The sequence below is a fragment of the Scomber japonicus genome, chromosome 5, assembly GCF_027409825.1.
Source record: "Scomber japonicus isolate fScoJap1 chromosome 5, fScoJap1.pri, whole genome shotgun sequence".
NCBI lineage: Eukaryota > Metazoa > Chordata > Actinopteri > Scombriformes > Scombridae > Scomber > Scomber japonicus.
This window is the reverse complement of record NC_070582.1, coordinates 26,943,578-26,969,102: the sequence shown is the minus strand read 5'-3', so window position 1 is coordinate 26,969,102 and position 25,525 is coordinate 26,943,578. Positions and strand designations below refer to the sequence as shown.

The 25,525-nt window shown below is 38.6% G+C and overlaps 1 protein-coding gene across 1 annotated transcript in view; it reads left to right on the top strand.

The window, feature by feature from the left end:
• Window positions 1-25,525, top strand: part of trhr2 (thyrotropin releasing hormone receptor 2) — a 71,109-nt gene that overhangs the window by 5,447 nt on the left and 40,137 nt on the right. Inside the window, exon 5 of the mRNA XM_053319965.1 lies at window positions 10,419-11,005. Within this exon, the coding sequence (XP_053175940.1) occupies window positions 10,419-11,005 (587 nt within the window). The remainder of the gene's footprint in view (window positions 1-10,418; window positions 11,006-25,525) is intronic.

The following is a 25,525-nucleotide window of genomic DNA, read 5'->3' as shown; positions in this document are numbered from 1 at the left end:
TCCAGAGGGGAGTGGTTTTATGTCCACATTTAGTCCTGACATCTGAAAGGACATAGTAGAGATTATTGCTTCTCAGAGGTTTCTGTACATGTTTCCATAAAAGTGTTCACATATCTGTGTTATAAAGGAAGGAATCTCTGTCTGTGTGAATGTCTGTATGTCCTTCATCTCTTGAACAGTTCATCTGATCGACCTACACTTGGCGGGTGCATTACTGGGGAGCAAATAGAGCGTAGTGTCGAATTTGGTACAATTTGAACACGCAATATGAATAAACTTTGAATAAATCAGTGAGCCACTGCACTCTGTACGGAGACAGGGTGGAACTTCAGGGCACTCTGACCCCATGTTTAGACAGAAAGCATAGCGTTAGCAGCACGTTTAGCAGATCAGCAGCAAGTGACTTCACAGGAGGCGTTCAGGTACATTCAGGTCAACAGGTTGTTAAGCGCATAAAACAAAGGAAATACTTCCATGGGCAATTCAAAACCAGTTTGTCTCATGTGCTGTGAAGTACATCTTTAGAGAAAACATAACCACTCAAATCCGCACTGAAGGAACAGAATAGGAATGATCTAGACCCCAATATTATCAGTCCACTTTATTTCACGATGCACATCATTTTATTTTTGCAGCCCTTATTTAACTTTAAATGAGAAAAGAACATGTATTTACTATTAGAATACTTAGCGTATTATTCATAACATCTGTGTGTGACTGAATGTTAGTTTCTTTCATGCTGTTGGTGTATATACTCATTCACACCTCACATCAACTGTATTCACTGAAGTAGCAGTCATAGGCCAAGCTGGCCTGTTCAGAAAAGGCACCTGTTGATCGGGCTCTGTTCTAGTATGGTATAAATGAAGAAAGAGAAAGATGAGCCTGTCATTTTAATGTATTTCATTTCACCTGAGGATGGTATAAAGAGCCACCCAGCCATGAATAATGACAGCTGTTGTGGCTGTTTGAGAACCTCGTCGGTGCAACACAGTCAGTGAAATTGCATTTCTTCTTTCCTGTTTGTTTCATTGACAGATTGAAGTCCGGTGGATTAGGCAGTGTATTGATATGAAAGTGGCTGGTTAAGGGCATCCTCATCTATTTATAGCTAAATGAGGCTAGTGCACGTGCCCGGTTCTACAATGACTGAGATTAGTCTAGTCTTAGTCTTGTTCACACTGTACATAAAGGATTTATAAAAAGTGTGATATACAGTATAATTGGAGATATCAGTCTGTCACTGATGAAAATAGCTTGGTGTTCCCATCAGGAACCCATCAGATACAATTACATTAAAATCAATTAATTTGTGTCCAGATTTCATGATGGATGTGATATTATTTTCATCGTCTTTCTGCTTGAAAATCAGATTTTTCACTAGTTAGTATGATTTTCATTGTTTCAAAGTACAAAATGACCATGGCTAACTTAGAGAATACCAATGATATCAATGGTTTGGCTTTTTTGTACACAAAAGCCAACCATTACTTACACCAGACAGTGAAATTTCAACCTTGCATCACTATAAGAACAGAAATATCACTGTGTTCCTGTCCTGCAGAAATATGTGATATTCATAAGGAACATTAGAAAGGTCACATTAACAGTCAAAAAAGGCCAAATTACACTTTGAAGGGCAAAAACAAATGCATAACAGTCACACACTTCACCTCTAGCAATGGCTTCTGATACAAAGTCTTGCTCCAGCCTTTCTGCCTGCTGAGTGACTGAGGTGTCCACATGGATGCTAGACTAATAATGTTTCAGAGCTGAACCATTACATTAACCCAAACTGATGTGGCAGCTAAACTGATGAGAGTCATGAAGAACCCTGAAGGCCTTGCGTTTTTCCATTCATGACCTTCAAGTGGCAACCACCGCAACCTTGAAGCCAATTTGTTACTTCTTATTGATAGATAAGACAGCGGCACATGGTCAGCCTAAATCCTTGCCTTAAACCTGTGGCTGCATCTATGTTTATTTTTTCTGAATGAACTGATGAACTAGCCTGGGTAAACCCATGCTCTCTTTACAGCGACATTCCAGTTCGCTCAGAAAGTTAGCATGGCCACCAAGACAAAATTTTTGCCTGAGATAGGGAACCAATCACAGAACGGGGAGGCGGGCTCAAGATGATGACGACCGTAGAGCAACTCTGTTTACATCCAGCATGGAGGCCACAGAGGTGCAGCAACCGTTCAAAGCAGCAGTAGATTGTGTGCCAAATGAATCGGAAGGCAAGTTCACTTTGAAAAAAGAACTAAAACTTGCGCTACATGATTTTCCCTTCATAAACAGGAAGTGTTCACGCTGCTCCCTACAGGCTCTGAATACATCATTGTGTATCGTTGATATGATTGGCTGTAAGTTTGTCCAGTAGCGTACAGAAGCATTTGATCGACATTCATTGATCCCGCCTCAAATACGAGGAAATGAACGGCTCCTCGCCAGACCTTACCTCACTTGTGGTAGGGTCTAGCGTTAGCTAGACTACTGATGAACCAGAAAGGATAAAATGTGTAATTTGATGTGTTCTTTGCTCACAAGACTACCCATATTTACCCAGTGTCTATATCCATTACCAGAGTTCAATCTCATTGTGGAACAGTTTCCAATAATAGAGGTTAGACACAGAGGGGAAGTTTGTTCTGACCCCACTGGTGGTTCCTCCGCTTTGATGTTGAACGGCAATGTGCTCCTTGGCATCAACTTTTTGATATCCAATCACATACTTTTGATTTCCTCTCCAAGCTGGAAGCGTTCATTGACATGCCGCCATGTAACCAATTTTAGCAGTGGGACCAATTTTAGCAGTGGGACCATGCAACCATGACCTTCAGTGAGGAAAAATGTGTGTAGGTGAGCAGCAGAACATGTGAGCAGTAATCTTCTGTGAATCACCTCTGGCCTCAAAACACATGATGACAATGTTTACGCATGTTTAAAGAAAAGAAAATAATAACATAAGAGAACAAATAAAAATAAAACAACAAATAAAAAGCTAGGTCTTGTGAGAGAGAGTGTGGGAGCCACCTATATAGACCCAGCTCATATCTTTACACAGTTGACTTGTATGGGTACAAGATTAAGATGACAAACATAGTTGTGTCATCCTAAAGTGCGTGTGAAAGGGCATTGGCCAAAACATTGTCACAACCAGTTTTGGTCATTGGTTACATAAGGTTTAGGAACAGAGGAGGTTTGTGGACTGTACAAACTATCACCGGCTATGGAGTCGAGAAAAAGTAAGCCTTGAAATGCTGGAGGGCATAGACCATTGTTAGAATGTCCTTTTCAATTCTGCTTATGCTGGGTTGCAGAGAACTTCTTAGAGAAGTATTAAGTTGGATGATCAATGCTGAAGGAATCTTTCTGTAGCCCCAGCTCTAGTACCACTTGTGTCAACCTCAAACTTGAGTAGTACTGCAAAGTATGGAGCCAACAGCACCAGAGAACTATTAAGAAGGGTTTTTACAGTCTGAAAAGTCTGCTTACACTTTACTTCCCAAACCAAACTCTTACAGGAGGTAAGTCTGTCAAAAGGGACACAATGGAAGCAAAGTTAAGGCAAAACTGTTGGTAGTAACCAGCTAAGCTAAGAAAACAACACAGTTCTTGCTTAGTAGTAGAAACAGGGCACTTAAAGATAGCAGTTACCTTAGTATCTACAGGACACAGCTGACCCTGATCAATGTGCTTGCATAGATGGATTATGGTAGCTTTCACAAACTCACATTTTGTGAGGCTCAAGGTGAACGAGGCCTTTTGCAAACACTGACACACAGTAGATTGAGGTTCCACATGAGATCAGCCAAGTAGACAATCACATAATCATGCCTCACAATTTGCTACTCCAGACAACACCCTCAGCATTAGATGTTAGTAGCAACAACGACCATGTACTGCAGGTAATTGTCTGGTGTGATAAATGCAGAAATCTCAGAAGTACAGAATGTCAAGGGCACCTGCCAGTAATAGCTTTGAGCAAGCCTTACTTTGTGACCCTATCTATGTAATATTACATACGGGGAAGAGGAAATCAATCTGGCTTGGTAACACTGTTTACTTTCCTGAGATCAGTACAAAAGTGTGGGGTCCCATCAGACTTTGCCACTAACAAACAGGGAGAGCTCAAGGAGTTTGAACTAGGGACAGCAAGGCCATGCTTCAGTAAATACTCAACCTCTTTTTGCATTTGAACTCTTTTTGTGGGGTTCACATGGTAAGCATGCTGCTAATAGCAGGACAATCACAAACAATGTCATGTTGCAAGACAGCAGTTTAGGTACATCTGAAAATAATGCATGATGATTTTCAATTAACCTGATGAATTGTGCAATCGAGCACACAGAACAGAGTATTTTGCATCGTTTTCCCAGGGAGAGTAAGAAGGCAACACTGAGGCTAAAGCTACAGGCAACACCTTGACTGAAATTGACACATCTGTTTCACTAGATAACTGGCACATGACACAAGTTTTATGTCTCCTATCTGGGGTGCGAATAACATAATCTGTTTCACTCATGGGCTAGAACCAGTGATACAAAGGAAAGACGGCACAGAGTCTCCGGATTAAAAACTTTGTTCGACTCTCGTTTGATTCTTATCAAAGTGACCTTTCATTTTAGATTGGGAGATTGTCATTGCCTCTTTAGTTACCTCAGAGGCATGGTGAAGATGCTCTCTTAAAGAACTGATGTGGTCCAGCATGTTTTGGCAACGGCTTTATCAACGGCTCATGCAACAATTTCAATGGGCCTTGAACTGCGTGGCCAAACACCAGTTCTGCAGGACTGAGAGCAGAAGAGATTCCTTAATAGTTTCAACACATGTAAACAACATGGTTTTATGAATTTGGTGGAAGTGCTGTGGTGCCCCTGGCTGTCTGGATGATAGGTACTAGCTATTTGATGCTTCACAGCCAACACTTGTAACACCACTTGGACATAAATTAGTACCATGGTTTGTTTGGATAACCTTTGGCAAGCCAAAAGTGGTATAGAATTTCACAAATTCCTTTATTGCCACTTTAGCTATGAAGGAATAAAGTGGAGCCACCACAGGGTATCAAGTTGCAGCACAAATTAAAGTCACAAAGTTGATAATCACATCACAGGAATCACTTAGTTTCGTTTCCCAACCAACTGACATGTATGTTAAGAGTAGCACTATTTTGAAACTGAATCACTTTTCAGACCAGGCCAGAGGAAATGCTTAAAGATTTGATAATTGGGTATTGGTTATCTCTGGGTGATGGAATGTTTTCATGAGCTAAGGTCAGTATCTGCGTACAGTAATCAAAAGAGACAATACTCTGGTAGCTAGTATTTCACCCAATGTCATCATCAGCTGAAGGAGCCCACTTTCACATGAGGAAAGGGTTAGGGTTAGGGTTAGGGTTTTTTCTCACTCCTGGATAATAACAATAGTAAAGTTTTGTTATGCCATCAGGTTTAATTAATTAAATTCCCTCCTGAGAAATCATGTTTTTCTCTCAGTTTGGCATGGCAGATGGCTTTAAATACTAAGATACCCATGAGTCTCAGCCACTATGGAGAAGATGCTAGTCAGATACCCAATACAGAACTGTAGCAAATTCAAAAGGACTTTGTCACGACAGCTATTAATAAAACCTCCCACTGTAATTGCAAAATTTACCCTTTTCATGGCATTTTGACTTGTCAGAATCAGAAAAGCACAGGTGGAATTTGTAACAATAATGACATTTTGTTTAGGTGAGCCAGCTGTAGTGCTCTGGTGTTTTGTATGCTCACTCACTGACATGATTCATGAGGACAATTAGCAATGGCAATAGCAATAGCAATTACTATTTACACCTTGCTTTTACTTTATTTACTTAAAATGTGTGAAAATGGTCTATAAATCCAAAATTTAAAGAATCTTTAATAAAAAAAAAGTGTATTACAACTTGGGTTTTATATTTTGAAGCTCTGGCCAGTTCTATCAGTTATGATAACACTTTACTCACCAACTACTGAAAGCTAATATGCTAACCAGTGGAGAACGTGACATTTCAAGTGCCTTCGCATTTTCTCTGTACTGGGTCAGCTTTTGTTATGATTTCATCCAATAAAGTTGAAATGTGTTTTCAAAAGGCTCTCTGAAATTGTGAGCGTTCTCATTATTAGTTAAAAAACCTGCTAAGTCTAATTAACCAAAATAATTAAAACCACCTGTGTGGGTTTAACATGGGTATGACCTTTTTCATTCTCATTATATTGAACTCCATTTTTGTTTCTATTTATGTCTGACACTTTCTCAGCAGTCACCAATCATTTACCTTTATAATTCCATGTGTTAATTGTTTTTATTTTTACTGGGTGACTTTGCTCTCTCTGTACAGGATTTAAAATTTCATACACACTCCCTGAACACTGGTAGCTATTCTCAAGCATCTGTAATCATTATAGCTAATATAAAGTGAGCATTTCTTTCATAAAAGCATTCACAAGCATTCATTTGGTGTTTTTTTTATTGTGAAACATCTAAATGGATCCATTATATATTATATATAATATATTATATATTATATATGAATATTTATCACTGAGGTTAGTGATACTTTGTTAGATACAGTTTTAAATATTGCAGGAATAATACAAGAAACAAGTTAAGAAATACATTTCTGTGTTAAAGTACTGTTTTTGCTACTGTTAAAGTACTGTTTTTGCTACTACTAATGGCATAGTTTTTGCTACTATGCCATTTCAAGTGGAACACTATCAGGACCCAAATTGTAAAGAACATAACTTTATGAGATGGAACCAAACAGTAAAGATATGGGCTGGAAAACCAAAACAATGACCAGAAAAGCATTAAAACTCTCTGTAGAGTTGAGGGAAATATTCTATTTCTTCATTTTTCATGTACAGTTATTGCTTTGTGCCATTTTAGACTCTTGATTGTTTTAATAACCATATTTTTAGTTACCTATATTTTGTACTGATGAATTAACTGGGAGGTTCAATTTCCATTAAAGCTTCAACTGCCTGTCACTTATCATTGTCTATGCTGAAGACAGGAATTTTACTTCTGGATGGCTGAATACTCCTTCCATGTTTCAACTCTAAAGAGATTGTTCAGTGAGCACTGCAGTTTATAGGGGCCATAGATTCCTCAATAACCCTTTAGTTTCTTAGGTCTTGAATGATTTACCTTACATGCAGATCTCCAAACTTTATCATTGGTTGACTCTCCGTCACATCTCTCCATGAACAGAGGCCTCGGTGAGACTGAACTCTCATGCGAGACCAGAGAGACGATCCTAATCTCATGTGTTCAAGAGGCTCCATATAAGAGCAGAAGATTTGCATAATTTGATTTGGGATTTACATTGAAGTGTACTTAATACTGCAGATGATTTTACCCACTCAGTTCTTCAATAGGCACTTCATGCTCTTTCATTCATCGTTTGATAGACCAACTCAATCTGATAGGAGTTTGATAAACTTGTGCATGCCAAAGAATGGCACTTTTATGCTTGGAGATTAATACAGTGTGGTGTGAGATTACTGTGTAGTTTTAATCTCTGAGAGTTTCTTCATGTCTGTGATCTCCTCAAGTGCATGTTGAGAAAGAGAGATGGGGAAGCCTGGCCATTGTTGCCCAGGGCTGGTCGATAGCATCAGAAGCTAAATGTGAATTCTTTGGCTCAGTGGGCAGAACTGTGCATCCAAGACTGGACCCAGTCTGGGAGGATGCAAAAAAATGTTTCTAATGCCAGAGTCAAGTATCCTGCCGTCACACAATTACAGTCATAATATGCATATTCAAAATGTCACCCGATGCTTTTCTGTCTCATTATCACGGCACGGAGATAATTAGAAAGCTCTCCTCTCAGCCTCCTTCGTGTTCAATTAAACGCTGCGTTGTGCAGATATTCTTGCTCTTTATCTACCTACTGAGGTGGCTGCCATTGGCGCTTATGGCATGGACACAGACCCTTATCTCAAAAAGCATTTTGCTGAGAGGGGGCATGTGCATGATACTTGCTATCAACCTGCCACACTTTGTTTTCTTCCTTTTTTCTTTTTTTTTTTTGCTGTGGTTTGGAAAACATGGACAGCCACGCTTCACCAGAATTATAACAGCACAGAGAAGGCTGGGTGTGAGAGCTTTCCTTAGATGGAGGGGTTAGGCTAGGAGGGGATGAGGGTGAGGGTGAAGGTGTGCAGCATTATTGTTGGCTGATAAGACTAATCACTGGAGTCTTACAGGCTGTCTTGGCTCTATTCACCACCTCTGTCTAGCAGGGGTTCAGAAATGTCTGAGCCGTTACCATGGTCACCAGCTGGTGGTGGGGCAGGGTGGGGAGGAGGGTCAAGGCATGCTGAGGGATGTTGTACACACAAAGGAGCACAAACACACACACAAACACAACTACTAAGACACAACAGCACTTTGTCATTTGAGGTTGAATGTCCTTGCTGTCCATTTAGTTTTTCGACTTTTCTGCCTGAGCTTATTCTCTCTAGTAAATAAGGTGTAATTGCCAAAAAGGACGTCATAAATAACCACATTAGTTTGTGGGGTTTGGTATAACAAGATCAAGGGTCTAGAGCCATGCTAATTGTGATGCTATAGTACAGCAGTGCTAAGATGATCACAATGACAATTAGTGACGTGCTCATATTTGAGAGGGTATAATCAAGAGGATTAGTGCGAGGGACACCCCCCCACCTCCTCCCCATAATTAATTTCTGTTCCAACCTCCTCTTTTTCATGTTTAGCCTTTTTGAAAAAGGGCATTTAAAAAAACATTGTGGCTGCTTTCTCTTCTTTTTCATTTTGTTTTTTCTTTCTTTTGGCAGCCCTACTGGGCTTTTTTTTGTTTACCTCTGGCGCTGTCCATTTTCTGCTAATTGATCATTTTTCAATTAAACCTAAAAACGTACAGCGTAACCACAGTGCCTTGTGGCCTACTAACCAATCATCACTTGTCCAGCTGTCAAATTGACACATTGTAACCTTGTAACTCCATAGTTCCTTTTGGACACTAGGTTTCCAACAGCGACCATAATCATTGACATCAAGAGAGCGGGTCAAGCCTATTTTTATGGAGCCTGACAAACAACAACAACAACAACAGAAACTTTTTTTCCCCCCTCCCATCATTTATGGCCTCTTTCTAATCAATGGCCCCAGGGCACTTGCTCATATTTCCTGTATGGTAGAGGCAGCCATGGGTATAATGTTTACTATGCTCAACATCTTATTTTAGCTTGTTTCTAATTAGCAATCAACACAAAGTACAGCCGAGGCTAATGGGAGTTATGGGATTAGTTTTGCAAGTATTTGGTTATAAAGCAAAGTACTGGACAATTTTTTAAAAATTACCTAATAGTGGCACTGGAGGAAATACTAATGGTTTACCAAAGTTAAAGAGACATTAATAGGTTCCAAATTCCCTGTCAATCTATCTAACAGTTGTTTAGACTGTTTCAATGATGTCAACCTTCTGGTAGTTCTAGAGGAGAGGTCAGAGGATTGCCAAAGTCACTGAGCTTCATTGTCTGGGAAGTTTTGTGTCAAACTCATTGAGTAGATATCATATTTCACTGAATAATTAACACCTTTGTCCTGCTGGTGGTACTAAAGGAAAAGTCAAGGCAACACAAAAGTCAGTAAGATTCATCCTTTTGGGACCATACATGTCTAAATAAAATGTGATGGCAATCCATCACATATTTGATCATGGATGTTAAAAAGGTTTAGGTCGATGTATGCAGCTTTGTCCTTCTCTTTTGGGAGGTTTATACCTCGGACAACCTATGTTTGGATAGTCCTCATGCTAAATGTTTTTTATTGTTATGTTAGAGGAGTACACTCTTTCTCTTTTTTATGAGTGTCAACTCATTAAAAAGTCAACCACAAAAAGTGCTTTGAGCCAAAGGTTACTTTCATTAGATAGATAGCTAGAGCTGAACAAATCTACTAGCGACAGTTGCTGGTTATAAATTATTTTTGTGTGTGTCTTCTTCTTAAATCAAACTACTACACACATGCAACTAAACCGTCTCTCTCACACATGCACATATAAACTTTATTTGGTAACAGTTTATGCATCATCTGACATGTTGATGGTGACTTATATAATCATGAAGCAATCAGAGCTAATCAGAGAAATTAGAGCGATGCATCAGCCCATATTGCACTGGGCCTTGGAGCCTTGGCACAAACGTTTAGCTGCTTGGTGATTGTTGTGGCTGAATAGTAATTTGATTTTCAAAACTATTTCTGAACCTCTGGGTCTAATAAATCTGTTTTCACCAATTAATGTGTTATAAACCACCGTGTCACTCATTGCTTAATATTGTGGCTTCGGTAAATCACATTATCTACATACAGTGGCTTCAATGGTGTTTTAATGTACAGTGTTTGCTATTTCTCTACAGGTGACCAAGATGCTTGCAGTAGTGGTGATCCTCTTCGCTCTGCTGTGGATGCCCTACCGGACTCTAGTTTTGATCAACTCTTTTGTGTCCACACCCTATCTGGATGCCTGGTTCCTGTTGTTTTGTCGGACATGTATCTATGCCAACAGTGCTATCAACCCTGTGATATACAATGCCATGTCTCAGAAGTTCCGCTCTGCATTTCGCGGGCTGTACCGTTGCCAGCAGCCAAACGGACATCAGAGGACGCTGTCAGTGATTCAGACCGGCTTCGGCACCATCCGAGACTCACAAACCTCTCAGGCCAACAGCAATGGAACCAATGAAAAGGCCAGAGGAGCCATCATGAGTCCTGCCACTGGTACGACCGTGAAGCAGAACGGAAGCAGTCATCAGGAGACACCAGCAGTCAATGGCATGGAGGCAGACCATCCCAATGACACCAGAGATGGTACCACTTACAGTTTTGGTGTTGTTCCAGTTGAGACGTCTCCACCTGGTGATGGAAAGGTGGATTGGCCATCATCAAATGAAAACACGCTTAATGTTGCAGACACACACCCAGCAGATGATCAGCAGGAAATCATGTAAATATTTCCATATTACCACAATGTAGGATTTCCATGAACTCGTAAGACAAGTTGTGGGTTACTAAAGCACAGAATCTGCTTTAGGTAATGACAAAAGAGACAAGACGTTGGTATATGAGACCGGACATAAGGAGATGGAAGATGATAAGAAAATGGCACAATTCATACTGTGGTCTGGAAACATTATTTCTTCGGCCAAAAACTCTTGCCAAAACATTAGCTCATAAGCTACTTACCGCTGTGTGGCTGTATCCGTTTTTACCCAACAGACTGAAAGGTGTAATGAAGTTCAATTATGATTGAAGGAAAAGTAAGTAATCATGCCCTTTATGGTTGGTGAACAACTTTATATGATGGGTTAGGGTTAGGGTTAGGGTTAGCCTGTTTTCTTAATTTAATATCTCCAATGACTCCCACAGAAAAAAAAACATGTGACATACACATTAAAACATAATGATCTTTTAAACATTACTATCACAGAATAGCACTATTTTTGTGAATGTGTCAACGTTTGTGAATTTTGAATTCAAAATTTGAATTTTAAATGAGATCTGTTGTGTACCATGTAATTCAGTACAGAGGTGTGGTCATTGAAAAAGGTTGGATAACATCAGTAAATTAAACCTTGAAACAGACATTATTTTTATTTTTATCTAGTACAGAGGAAAGCACAGACTCAAACTTGAGCGAACAAAACAAAGCCTAACCCTAACCCAGTACAATTCAATTCAGTTTTAAAGGATTTTGTAGGTCACCAAGCTGTGTTAATGAACAGGCTCAATTGATCCACTGTATAACCTGTATATTTTTCTGGTTTATTAAGTTTCCCACACATAGTGTGATCTAACAAAAAGAAAAAATATAATATATTTTATAATAATAACGTTGATGCAGCACTTAGAATTAATATGTTAAAGGCAGAATGTGCAGGGTTTTCCTGAAAAACAATATATAGACTCACAAAAATATTCCCTCTAAGCATTACTTACGGCCCAATAGAAGTGTGTGGGAGTGTATGCATCTGCATGACCCTGCCCTCTGCTGGTATTTACTTATTTTTATGTGTTTGTGGATGTTAGTGGGTGTGTGTAGCCCCTAGCCAATAACAGTGTGCAAGAAGTATGAAGTGAGGATTCTATAAAGAGCCAAAGTCCCTCCCCTAATTTCAGGAAAAATATGTATAGTAGTCAACCATCCTATTTGAATTTTGCAACTCCTGGTCCAGATCGTAAGCAAGCTTCCAAGGGGAGGCTACGAAAACGGCACAATGCTAATGTTCTGCTTATTTAACAATTTGATAAATGGTACATAGTGTCTCCCTTCTGCCAGAATTTTTTGTACTCGTCTTGAGTAAAGTATAAGCTAAAATCCATTTTCATTCATTCATTTGAATAAAGGCACAGACAGAGAGCAGAGGTGAGCCAGGGAGGAGGGGCCAACTAAATGTTGTGTTTACAAACTGCCACCAACAAATTCTGCACATTCTGCCTTTAAATATGATGCTACACTGGACATAAGTACTTTTGCTGCTAACCTGGGACTACTCATTTTTGTAATCCTGTCAATAGTCGCTCATTATCTTTTGATTATAAGATATGCTTTTTGGCTGAACTAAATACCTTGTTACGTTAGTGAGACAAATCTAAAGCTAAAACTTTTATTTATTTATTTATTATTTATTTATTTTAAACAGAAGACAGTGACAGATAAATCAGTAAAACAAGCATTAATTGGAATGGGATCAGTTGAATAAAATGTGTTGATAAAAGTATATAAAATTAGTAAGGTATAAACACAGAAACAATGATGATGATCATCACCAGAACCGTTATCAGTGTTATCGTTACCATTATTAATATAAAAACAGTAGCAATGAGAGTTATCATTAAACACTACACACTGATCATTTTCTGTATTTTTGTACATAGTCTCATGAACAGTTCAGTGCTTGTCTGCTCATTTAACTTGACAACCTCCTGCTGGCTGAAAAACACAAAGAGGGTGTTCGATGTTGATACACAGCTAACCAGCCTTAATCGGTGTGAAAAACATGCTGAAACTGATTATAAGTGTCTTGCTGATTGTTTCCTTCTTTATATGGATACATTAGGGATCTGTAATCTAGAGATTCATATCTTTAGACCACAGAACGATTTGGAAATGTCAGTTGTCTCCTAGAATTTGATTGCTGTCAGAATTATATGGCAGTATTTAGAACATGTGGCCAACACTGATCAGATTTGTTTCCATACTATGAGTGATCCATCAGTTTACAAACAAACCAAAGACATGAATGTGCAATTAAAAACTGTCTGGTCATTTTGTCCATTATTATGTTCAATATAATTCCTCCTCACCCTATTCAACCTCACTGATGAAAACAACATGAGGAGTGTTCAGAAAAATACTGTATAGCACAAGTTAGAATGAGTAATTCAGACATTGTAAATTAATACACACTCCTTGGCTAGCTGCTGGAGCGCTCAGCCTTTTGGTAAAGATACGAAAGACATTATTTGAATGCCTGTTTAACATGTCTGTCATGCTAAGCTAGCCATAACTGACACTGATAGTAGTTAGCTTGCTTTTCAAATGTATAGTTCTAGCTTAATAAAAAGGGATAAAGCCTATAAAAGGGGCAATTTTTGAGTGAAGATCTATTTCCTTTCTGCCTGTGCTAAGCTAGGCCAAACATGCACTGGACACATAAAATTGTTTTTAATTCTCCCACCAACTTAAAATGTCTATCGGTCATATTTTCTAAAATGTTTACTGTTTCTTGAATCGTTTTTGTGTTTCTGCATATGTATTGTTGGTTGTAATACATAGAAGCACAGTTATTCTTTTTTTGTTTGTTTATTTTATCAGTGTTTTGTTGAGGAATACACCAGGTTTTGGTGAACTGGTACAGGAGTGAATAATGTCCATAAAATGTTTAATCTTATAAGCAACTGAGTACCTAACTGTGGAATTGAATCATTTCTGAACACTTAAATATTATCATTGAAAACATTGAAAATATCTGAATTCATGTGGTCATAATTTCCCTCGTAGAAATTTCAAGTTGATCAATTTCAAAAACATGATCTCCTGTGTATAACTGTATTTTAGTGGTTTGCTATTGAAATTCCTTTACAATGATGCAGGATGCAGGATTCAGGATTCAGGATTCAGAGGTGAATAAATTTAATAGTGAGGTATTAAGTTGCATAGTAGATATTTATGGCCATTATTTGCTTCCTTAAACTTGTCCCATAAGTCAGCTTACCCTTTAACTAATGAGAACATTGACACCAGTCGTCACGTGTCCCAGCAGATTCCTAGCTCTATCATATTAGCACCTTAGCATACACCTAGAACATTGTGCGCTGTGTTGACTGATATTAGCTGATATTATCCTAACTGTAAGAATGTGAGTGTGAGTAACTTTTCCCATGACACTCAAGCAGTGTAAAATGAATTTCTTTCTTGGCAGCATTACAGTTAACATGCAACTAAAAACATTTGAAAAGTCAAACTTTACAAATGAAACTCTTGAAGAGCACACTGCATGTAATTATGGCCCACACTGTCTTGTACTTGTTCCTTTCTCTTTCATTGTAGTTACTGTAAATGATGGTGTACAGTGCTGTGAGTGACATGTGGATTATTGTTTTTATTCTACTTTTTTTCTGGGATTTTTCTGAAATGCACTGCATGCCTGCACTGATCCTGCAGGATCTTGTTGGCTTTTTTAATGTAATTATTACACTATATTGATTTGTGTTTTTATGCTTGCAAACGTTTGCTTTATTACTGTCTAAAAGGCCTATAATTTCTTCTTCTATTTAAGGAATATTTTTTTAGCTTTTTCATAATGTGCTATATAGATACGTACATGCATCTACTAGTGCTGTTGAATGAAAATAGCCGGAAAAATGTACAAACGTATTAAAACTTAAAGCTGCTTTGAATGATTTTTGGGCCACTTTGTAAACACATCACAGTTTTTCATTTTCTGGTGTGTTCTTTTTTCTGCTTTATTATGGTGAAGTAAACCATTTAATGATGAAATACCCGTTTCAAGTTAAAAACACCTTTTTTTGTAAGCTGAATGTGTATATTGGCTGGCAGTTTAATTGATGTAATTTTAAAATCCTTATTTCAGTGTGTTGATATATGTGTGTGTATGTATGGGTATGTGCAGGCAGTGCTTGCAGGGAGTTAGTCATCAGAGGGGACAATACAGGAAATGCTATTCAAGGGCAGCCAAGCAAAAATCCCTTTATGGTTTATAAAGTCCCTGATGGCTACCAGTGGGACAACAGTGGAATTAACTCATTTAATTCTTCTAAAATCTTAGCACAGAATGCCATGACTCACCCACTTATTGCAAATTCACTTGGAAACAAGTATTACTTTTGGATGATTACACTGTGTGGATTGGCTGATAGTAGGATAACAGAACTCCCTTGGACATGCTAGTGTGTGTGTATGTGTGAGTGTGTCTATGTGTGTAATTGTCATTATTTAGCCCTGAAGAGCTGCTGGTTTGTTGTATTCTCAATGTGTTGTTATCACAGATTTCCAAGTGTATTGATTTGTGTGGCTTCAGATGTAAATTACTGTAACATGATGTTTGATTGTTGTTCTGGTCTGTGGTGTCATAATATGCATGCTCAGTACTGTGGCTTTATTTTAGTATTTGAACAAAAGTCAATAAAAAACATTTGCAAAACATGTCTCTGTCACAACTCTTTTCTAAGGACAGCAAACATTGAGACGTCACGTCACGGTCAAAACATATCAGAATGAATGCTGTGTTGATTTGTGGGACGTTACGTGGCCATCAGCTGCCTTTTGCTCACAAGAATACACGTAGTTCATCACAAGAGTTTAGAGCTGAGAGTTTGTAAAACAACATTAACAAGAAATAAAGTTCCTCATGAAGTGTACTGACATGTTCTTTTATGTTCTATGCTCATGTTGGTTAGGAGTTCAGTGATCATCTGAACTCTGTTCATGGGCACCAGAAGTAGGGGTTTCAGCGGGCCACTGACAACCCTCTAGGACAGAAATGTCCAAACTATTCCATAAAGGGCAAGGGTGTGTCTGCAGGTTTTTGTTCCAACCAAAGATTCAAACAATCAACTGTCTGAAGACTGAGATCAGTTGGTTAAATGAGTCAGGCCTGGTGTGCTCCTGCTTGGTTGGAATGAAAACCTGCAACCACACGAACCCTTTATGGAATAGTTTGGAGATGCCTGCTCTAGGACAATCTGCTCTCAACTAATTAATAAATAAAAGTAAAAGGTTCTGTATGAAACATACAAAACTAAACAGCAATAGATGAGTTGCACAGTGAAAATTTGATACATTTGAAGGTTTTCTGAAGTCAGGTCCAGGTGGACCTTTATAAAAAGGATGACACCCTATGATGTCTACTCATGATAGCTTTTAAACTAAAACTGATTTAGACCTAATATCCAATCCAAACATTATTCATATGGTGACAAATCACAACAAAAGTTATCTCAAGACACTTTTCACACATAGCAGGTCTAGACTGTACTCTTTAATTTAAAGAGACCCAATATTCCCTCATGAGCAGCACTTGGTGACAGTGGCAAGGAAAAACTCCCTTTTAACAGGAAGAAACATCAAGCAGAGTATTTATTACAAAGAGTGATTGACAGCATATCTGTTTTCCTAAAAAAATTCCACTAAAAAGTGATTTGACTCAAGTTTTGTGATTTACAATTCACATGCATGTTGCTGTTTTTGGTGTCCAACTGGAACCACTTTTGGTCTGGGACAACTGAACAACGTTTGCAGGGTCTGAATTCTGGAACCTGCAGTATTAAACTACACTTGTAAACTTGTAAAGTACACTTGTAACCACAGGATTTACCAAATCCACCAAGACAGATTACAACTTCAAGGAATCTTACCAACATACTGTACATGCTAATCTACCTTCAATGTGTATGTTTTTTGCATTGATTGGGAAACTAGTGGAGGGATCATGCCCTTTCATTTGAATATTGGTTAGAGCTCCTGTGTTGAATGGATGGTGATATGGAGGTGATATGAACTTCTGGTAAGTGGTAACATAGACAAACCCCCGCCATAAAGACGAAGCAACAAAAAGGTTATTTGAAAGCCCAAATCAGGAGATGGGTACAAGAATGTTTTCAAGTTCAAATCAATCATTACGAAATGGAAAGAATATGGCACAGCTGTAAATCTGTCTAGAGCTGGCTGTCCTTAAAAACAGAGTAAGCATCTAAGGTGAGGGAGGACACCTTTGAAGAAGTTTAAAGCTTCAGAGGCTGAGACTGGAGAAACTGTCCATACGACAACAGCTACAGTTTTCCAGAAGGCATTTTGAAGTCAGCTGGAAGAAGATTCTATAAACTTCAACCACAGCATCCCAAGCATGAAGCATGATGACAGCATCATGCTATGGGGGAGAAGAAAGCCCTGTAGGGTTGTCAGAGTCAAACCTGTTGCCAGATCACACTAATTGGATCAGCATCTGATTTCTCCCAGGCAGTCCCGTTTTGTTTGTTTGTTTGTTTGTTTATTTGTTTGTTTGTTTGTTTGAAATTAGGGCTTAAAAGCATTCTCTATCCATTTTATTTCAACAGTAATTCAGATGAATGATTAATTAATATAAATATTTTGAAGGGGTGTTGCACCTGCTGTATCATTCTAATGCATTTCCATTTTTCTTTATGATGTGATTTTCTTGCTAAAACAATTCTAATATTCCCAACAACTGCTGCTGAAGAGCACAGCATGAAAAACACAAACCTACACCCCCAACTCTAAATATCTGCAGCTTAATGAAATTCCTGCAGTTTGGCAAAAACACACTTGCAGATATTGCAACCCACTGAGGTTATATTAGTTATACAGTTAAACAAAAAAGTCTTGTTAGTTTCATAAAGGTGGGCACAGCACTCAGGCTTGGCCCCCTAAGGCCCCCCATTAGGACTGGTAGAGGACAAAATGAATGCAGCAAATCACAGGAAAATCCCAGAGGACAACCTAATGCAGTCTGCAAGAAACATGCAATATGGAGAAGATTTGTTTTGCAGCCAGACAATAGACCTCATGCAGCAACATTCTCATAAATATTTCTTAAGAGAAGAAATAAGAGAAGTCAACTCCAGATGCACCAAATGTTCTTAACCATAATCTGCTCTCACTCAGGTGTGCTGAAAGATGAATCCCACTTATTAAATTGGAGGCGTGTGGCCGGTTGTTTGTTATTAACATGGGTAACGCCCCCTAAACACTAAATCAGATGCCACCAAAAAAAGGCAGCAAGAAGATGAACGTTAGCAGTAACGTTAGCAGTAACGTTAGCAGTTGACGTTAGCAGTTGACGTACTTAAACTTAAACTTATTATAGTCTTGATTGACCAACTGTATTTTTTAGCCCTCAATTTTAATAATCAAATTATTATAATTACTCTGAAACCTAATCTAACTTTGATTACATGATATTCATGTGTTTTTTTATTTTCCTCAAATTAAAAACCTATGTTTCTTTGCATTGGATAAACAATTTGTGAACTGTGAAAACATTTTTTCTTATCTTAGTACGGGTGCACTTGACTACTCGTGAAATCTTCTCTTACCTAAGAGAGGAGCAACAGTAAGAAAACACTGGAGAATCCCAGAAATCAATGGGTACTAACAAAAGAAGAACAAATTGTCAATTCGAATGAAAATAAGAGGGAATTTCTTTGTATGTGACTTCTTGCATGAAGACCAGTGATTCCAAGCATACAGCCAAATGCTGAATGGCTTCAAAACAACAATGGCTTCAGAGTCTAAATGTCAATCCAACTGAGACTCTGTGGATCAGGGCGGTTTTGCAAAGAAGAGTAGGGACAAGATGATAGAGATGTATCTGAAGGATGCTTCTAAATAGTCAATACTTATGCAAAGATCTACTTTGTATTTTATATTTGTAATTAAATGAGTTCACTTCACTGACATGAAAGGGTATTTTACAGTTGATCAGTGTAAAAAAAACAACATAAAAACTTTGAATACATATACAATTTCATTGGTAATGTACATCATATTCCATGATGGCAACAGTGGAAAGTAGAGGGAGGGACAGGTTGCTATAGTTTCCATGACAGGTGATGGACAGTTCACCTGTTTCTTTCATCACGTCTGTCAGACCTCTGCACACCATAAACTGTAGGCCTATGTCCATTCTGTTAAGATAAGATAAGATAATCCTTTATTAGTCCAACAGTGGGAATATTTACAGTATTACAGCAAAAAAATGGATAGTAAACAGAGAAAGAGCATCAATAAAAAATAAAGAACAATACATAATAAGTAAGTACACAAGCAATATGAACAATAGGAAATAAAAAAAATTGTACTAGTATGTTGAGAGGAATATGATATATGTTCCCGCTGTGACTGCTCCTCCTTCTTTGTTATTACAGTTTGTATCTTTCCTCCAATGCATGTCATCATTTACCCCAGTAAATAATGATAATTGTTACTACTGTACCCAGAATGTGCTTCTCAGAGGGTCCACTCTGCTGGGTGATGTACATATTTGTCACCAAATGGTCCACAGGAGGACTGTCCAATCCAGGTTTGCAGTTGTCTGTTTTTTCTTCAGTCCTAAAATGAGTCAGCACAGATGAGTTGAACGCATCTCTGAACACACAGCATCTATTTAATATGACCACACATTAAGAGCAAACATTGTTATTGCTCTAATGGTTGCACCACAAAGAAGAGAAAAGAAAAATTAACAAGTGTGTGATGAATGTAAAATTATTCCACGTGTTAATTATTAAAGCTACACTGGCTCATTAAAATATGTTTTAAGTCAATTCTGAGCAAACTTTTTGTTTTGTCTTGTCTAACATTTACAGGGGGAAAGGTGGGATTTACAATTTAGATTTACTTGTTTGTATAAACGATGAGGACAAATTAGCATATGAAAATGTAGCCAGGTGAAGAGGGCGCTCATGTGCTTGTGCTATGGTTTCAATGCACGCTTTGTACTTGTGACAGTGCAATGCAATGTTCTATACAGGTTTGGAGCTGACATTCATATGTACATGTATATTTGAAGTGCTTTGCAGCAGAAGCCTGGTGGAGCAGTAGTGAGTCTTAACCTCATTAGGGATATAGTAAAGTGCAAACCCTCTTCTGCTCTAATTAGCCAGCCAGCCAGATTCCTCTTTTCTTTTGGAAATATGACCTTACTGAATATCTCATTTACAGGCCAGTTAGGTTAAAAGGACCTGAGTGAGATTCAGGCCAGCTGTACCACAGAAAACAGATGTTGAAACTCACCAATAAAGTCACACACTATGTCCAAATTGACCCTTACCCACTCAGTTTGTATGAATGGGGAAGATATTAATAAACAGCTAAACCGCAGGATATAAAGTATTTGCCACTCTCCACTGCAAGCTGGAAACATCCGTTACCATAGATACAGATAGACGTCTTACTGTTCAGTCAGTTTACTGTAATTTATGTTATGCTTAACTTTAAGTGTATAACATCCCCAAAACAGTCAGCATACTGTATAAGCTGGATGGTACCCCTCACTAACTGATTCATTATATCACTATAAGCAACAATGAATGACTAATAGAGGGTTAATGAAGTAGAAGAACTCAACTTTTTTATATCTCAGCTCAGTTTACATCTCTCATTGATGCACACTATCATGTCTTTTATATAATTATGTTTTAATGAAAAGCATATATAAGTGTGTATTGTTGACAGCTGTCCTTCATGGAGCAAACATCTGGCATCACAGACAGCACATCATATCACAACTTTTAACTTTATATCTTCTTTTAAGCCGCTTGCGGAGTTATAGAGCACTACTAGTTTTTTTGTTTGTTTCACACTCACACATGAGGATGCACATACACACGAGTATTGTGATACACAGCACAGTTCTGCCAATGCTTTCACACTGTTCTACTGCTCTACATGTGGCAGTGATGCAGAAATGCAGCAATGTGCTGACAAAGGCAGAGAAGGAGACTAGAAGGCAATAAATATGAATATAAACAATGGAGGACTTGATACTCATAAACAGCTATGTGAACAAATAAATTGCATGAGTCACGAAATAATTGACAGCCAGCAGTTTTAATTAATTATACTAGTCCAGTTCCCATGCTTTATTGCATAGAAAAATTAACAGCCTACACACACACACATACACACACACACACACACACACACACACACACACACACACACACACACACACACACACACACACACACACACACACACACACACACACACACACACACACACACGTTTATGTATTTATTTATATATTTATTGTGTGTTTTATTGTTTTGACCCTCTGTTTTTCCTGCTCAGTCTGTGAGTCTAAACTTTGTGTGTGTGCTTCTTGTCTCCTTTGTTTTCATTAAATATGTTGTGTTACTTGGTAAAAGCTTTTTCATTGGTTTCAACATTTTCTTGACTTATTTTGTAACCATCTTTTTTTCTGCGCAATAAAAAAGTGAGATGTGAATGAGTTTATAAACCAACAACATGAAAGACACTAACATTATATTATACACAGATGAGATGAAATTTTTTATAAAAAAAAACATTTGAGTGACTATGTTTGCTCCAAAGATGTGTGCTTTGTCTGTAAAGGCACTTCACAATCACCACAGCCCGTTGAAGCATTTCCTTTGTTTTGCTCGTGTAACTAAGTCATTGTGTATTGGGCTCTGAACTACGGTGGCCGGGAGGTGCAAACCAAGATTACAACATGTGAAACACTTTTACAAAGCTTGAGACAAATTTACATTTTGGAAAACATTTTTACATATCATAAAACAAAATTACATTACCATAACACATTTACAAGTCCCGAAACAAATTTACATTTCAGAAAACAAATTAACAAGACACAAAACACTTTTACAAACGGCAAAACACTTTTACAAATATCAACCATCAACCAGAAAGGGAATGTACCAACTCCGGGGGTTGAACCAGAAGTGATAACGGGGAGCAGCCAATACGAGCTGTTGTTGTCGGTAGAGTTCATGGTGAGCCAAGATGGACAGCCATCGAGTGATGTTTTGCCCATTTTGTGGACAACGTATGAGCCGCTTAATACGGTTTTGTTTTTTGTGTGGTCGGTCTTTAGAGTTTTGAAATGACATGGACCAGACGGACAGACCAGATGTGCTGCAGCAGTGCAAAGAATATTTTAATGAGGGACATTTGTTCTCTCTCTCTCTCTCTCTCTCTCTCTCTCTCTCTCTCTCTCTCTCTCTCTCTCTCTCTCTCTCTCTCTCACACCCAACTGGTCGAGGCAGATGGCCACTCACTTAGAGCTCAGTCCTGCTTGAGGTTTCTTCCTGTTAAAGGAGATTTTCCTGCCACTGTCGCTAAGTGCTGCTCATGTGAGAATGTTGGGTCTCTTTCATTTAACCTTGTAGTAGTACCTTTGTAGTCACTTGCTGCTAATCTGCTAAACGTGCTGCTAACACTACATTGTCTGTCTGGACGTGGAGTCAGAGTGTCCATTCTTGATTAAAAGCTGTGTTTTCGCTGTCTACTTTTTTCTCTTTAGAGCACTTTCCTCTGACTCATGTCATGCCTCGTCTCTGGTCTCTCCCTGACATGCTGGAGTCAGTCGGCAGAGCCTTGAAGCTCTACCCTGTCCCTGTATAGAGTATAGCAATTCACTGATCCGCTGTCCAAATTACACCAAATTTGACACTACATTTCCTTGGGTTACCAGCCATACACCTACCAAGTATGGAGTTGATTGAATGAAAGGTTCAATAGATAAATGAAGGGCATACATACATACATACAGAGATTCCTTACGTTGCTATAGAGACCTGTGCTGCGCCAGTTCTGAACAGGCCAATTTCTACAGATGTAAAAATAGAAATGATGTGTTGATTTTGTCCTCCATCACTTGCATTGTAAGTGCATTATAAAGGCATTTTCTTATTTTTATTTTATTTTAAAATTCTCTTTATTTAAATTTTCCAATGATTACACAAAAACAAAAACACAATACATTGTGTGGACAGTATACACACACACACACACACACACACACACACACACACACACACACACACACACACACATCACAACGGGAGCAGCCCAATTCTGTGAGATGAACTTTGAGCCCCCATAAGGCTGTGCAACCAGATCTGGGGCTCGAAACCCAGCCCACCGGAACCCGGCACAACACAGAGAGTGCAGAACTGGCTTTGTCACAGTCAAAACATGTTTACACAAAATAAGGATAAAGGCATTTTCTAATGGTCAGTATGAACAGGAGGAATGATTACAGCAAAACTTTTCAGTGCTCAACTGGGGTCCTAACTGATATTTTAAGACAAACTTGTGAATCTGTCCTTTAAAACAAAGTTTACTGTGCTCAAAGAGCAGAACAGAGTTTATAATAGGGAGATCTGTCCAAACAGACCAACCAGCTAAGACAGAACGACACATTGGGAACTGGTAGTCATGACAGGTCTTGTTATCTGTTGTGTTAAAGGGAAGGAGAGAGGGTCATCAAAGTCATCAAGATTCATCATTTGGGTGATGGGGGGACGTGGATCTTTAAAAAAATAAAAAAATAAAAACAAAATGTAAAATATAACTTTCTGTGATAATTTTTCTTAAATGAAATATAAGGGTGTAAAAATAATCCCTTGCAATCATCCTTTGGGGATCATTGCCTTTAATAAAGGACCCTGGTTTGGCTTTGATGCATCAAACATATCAATCGAGCTCCATCATCACTCCACGAAGAACTCAGTGTTACAAATGATTTTCTTGGTTTCATTTTCTTTGACAAATATCTCTCCTTCTCCCTCAGTGACCTCATCTGACTTTGTAGTGATGGCTGTTTCATTCGAGGAGTTTCACTCCCCTGGACAGAGATAGGCCATGCGAAGCAGCATTTCATCACCGCAGAAAAGCACAGAGAGAAACACAGTTATAAATAAAATGCTGCGGGGTGACGGGCTAGATTGTGATAAGGAATAGATGAATTCTGTGTTTGTGTGTCGAGTGTGTGTGTGTGTGTGTGTGTGTGTGTGTGTGTGTGTGTGTGAGTGTTTGTGGTCGTTAGTTCTACTCTAAGGAACTCATCTGTCGCTATCTGCCCATCTCCTTGTCACAGCCCAAAATCTCGCCTCTCCAGACTGCAATCAACACTGTGACTGAGAGCGGGAAAAACACACACACACACACACACACACACACACACACACACACACACACACACACACACACACAGTTTGACTATTGGATATTTGTATTCACTAAATCATCCCCAGGGAAAATTAAATGACTTCAGGTGCACATTCATGCATTTGCAAGCTCATATGTGTATGCTCGTGCATGTGTGTGTGTGGCTGTAACACAAAAGGTTTCATGATAATTATGATGACAATAGTCAGTTTATAATTTATTCCTATGTCCAGAAACATATACAGAAATACAAACAGAAATGTCGAGCTCCAACATTATGCAGCTGCTGATTGAAGCTGTGACTAGAAGCTGTTTATCAGAGCTCTACTGCAGTTGTAACTGTGTCTACTGCTGCTACTCTTCACAGCTCCTCATGTATTCACATTAGCTGAAAGCATCATAGAGCCAGATACTCACATATCAGATATGACAGAGATGTTGCTAATTTACACCACACACATTTAACCCTGTAATGCCAAGTAAATCATATGATACATGAGTTTTATAGAGCTCTGCATCATCAGTGTGATCATTTTTTCCCCCTGAAAAACCTGATGTACACCATCAGATACATGTAGTGCACAGATAAACCATCAGGGGACAGAACACATGCACCAGAGCAGAATCACGGGTTCATATACCCGTGGGTACCTGACGGGTGACCCACAAATTTTGATGAAATGGGTGAAAAATACCCCACTGTCTAATTTGTGAGTACAGGTCAGGTCAGACACATGCTGTTTTTTGCAAATGGAAAAACATATATTTTTAGTTACACATCCACAACAATATGCCTGCAATTCAAGTCGATAAAAGTTTTAAAATCATGTAGTTTATTTGTGCATGGGTCCGCCCAGAACTCTCTACTTTCATTTAATAAATCACACCCGCTTACACAGCAGGTCAGTCAGAAGCACTCTGGTCATTATTATCTGGATATTATTATTGCAACAAATGGAATGGGCCGAAAGAAAGACATGGCTCATGATGGGATTCTGAACCAGAAAGGTGGAGGCTGGGGTGGTGGAGGCAAGTTTTACCAGCAGCAGTGTGAACAATGGTGAAAGGATATTAGTGTAGGTGGGAGTCATATTTAAATGGACCGCCTCGAGGTGTGAGTGGCTGTGATTGGTGTGTGACTGATAAGGTGTGCTGATTCAATCAGTGCCTATCAGCTGGGGCTTATGACTTCCATGTCCTGCATGAACTAACGCGTTGCTTCACTTATTGAAATAGATCCTGAGGAGTTGAGAAAAAGAATAGTGG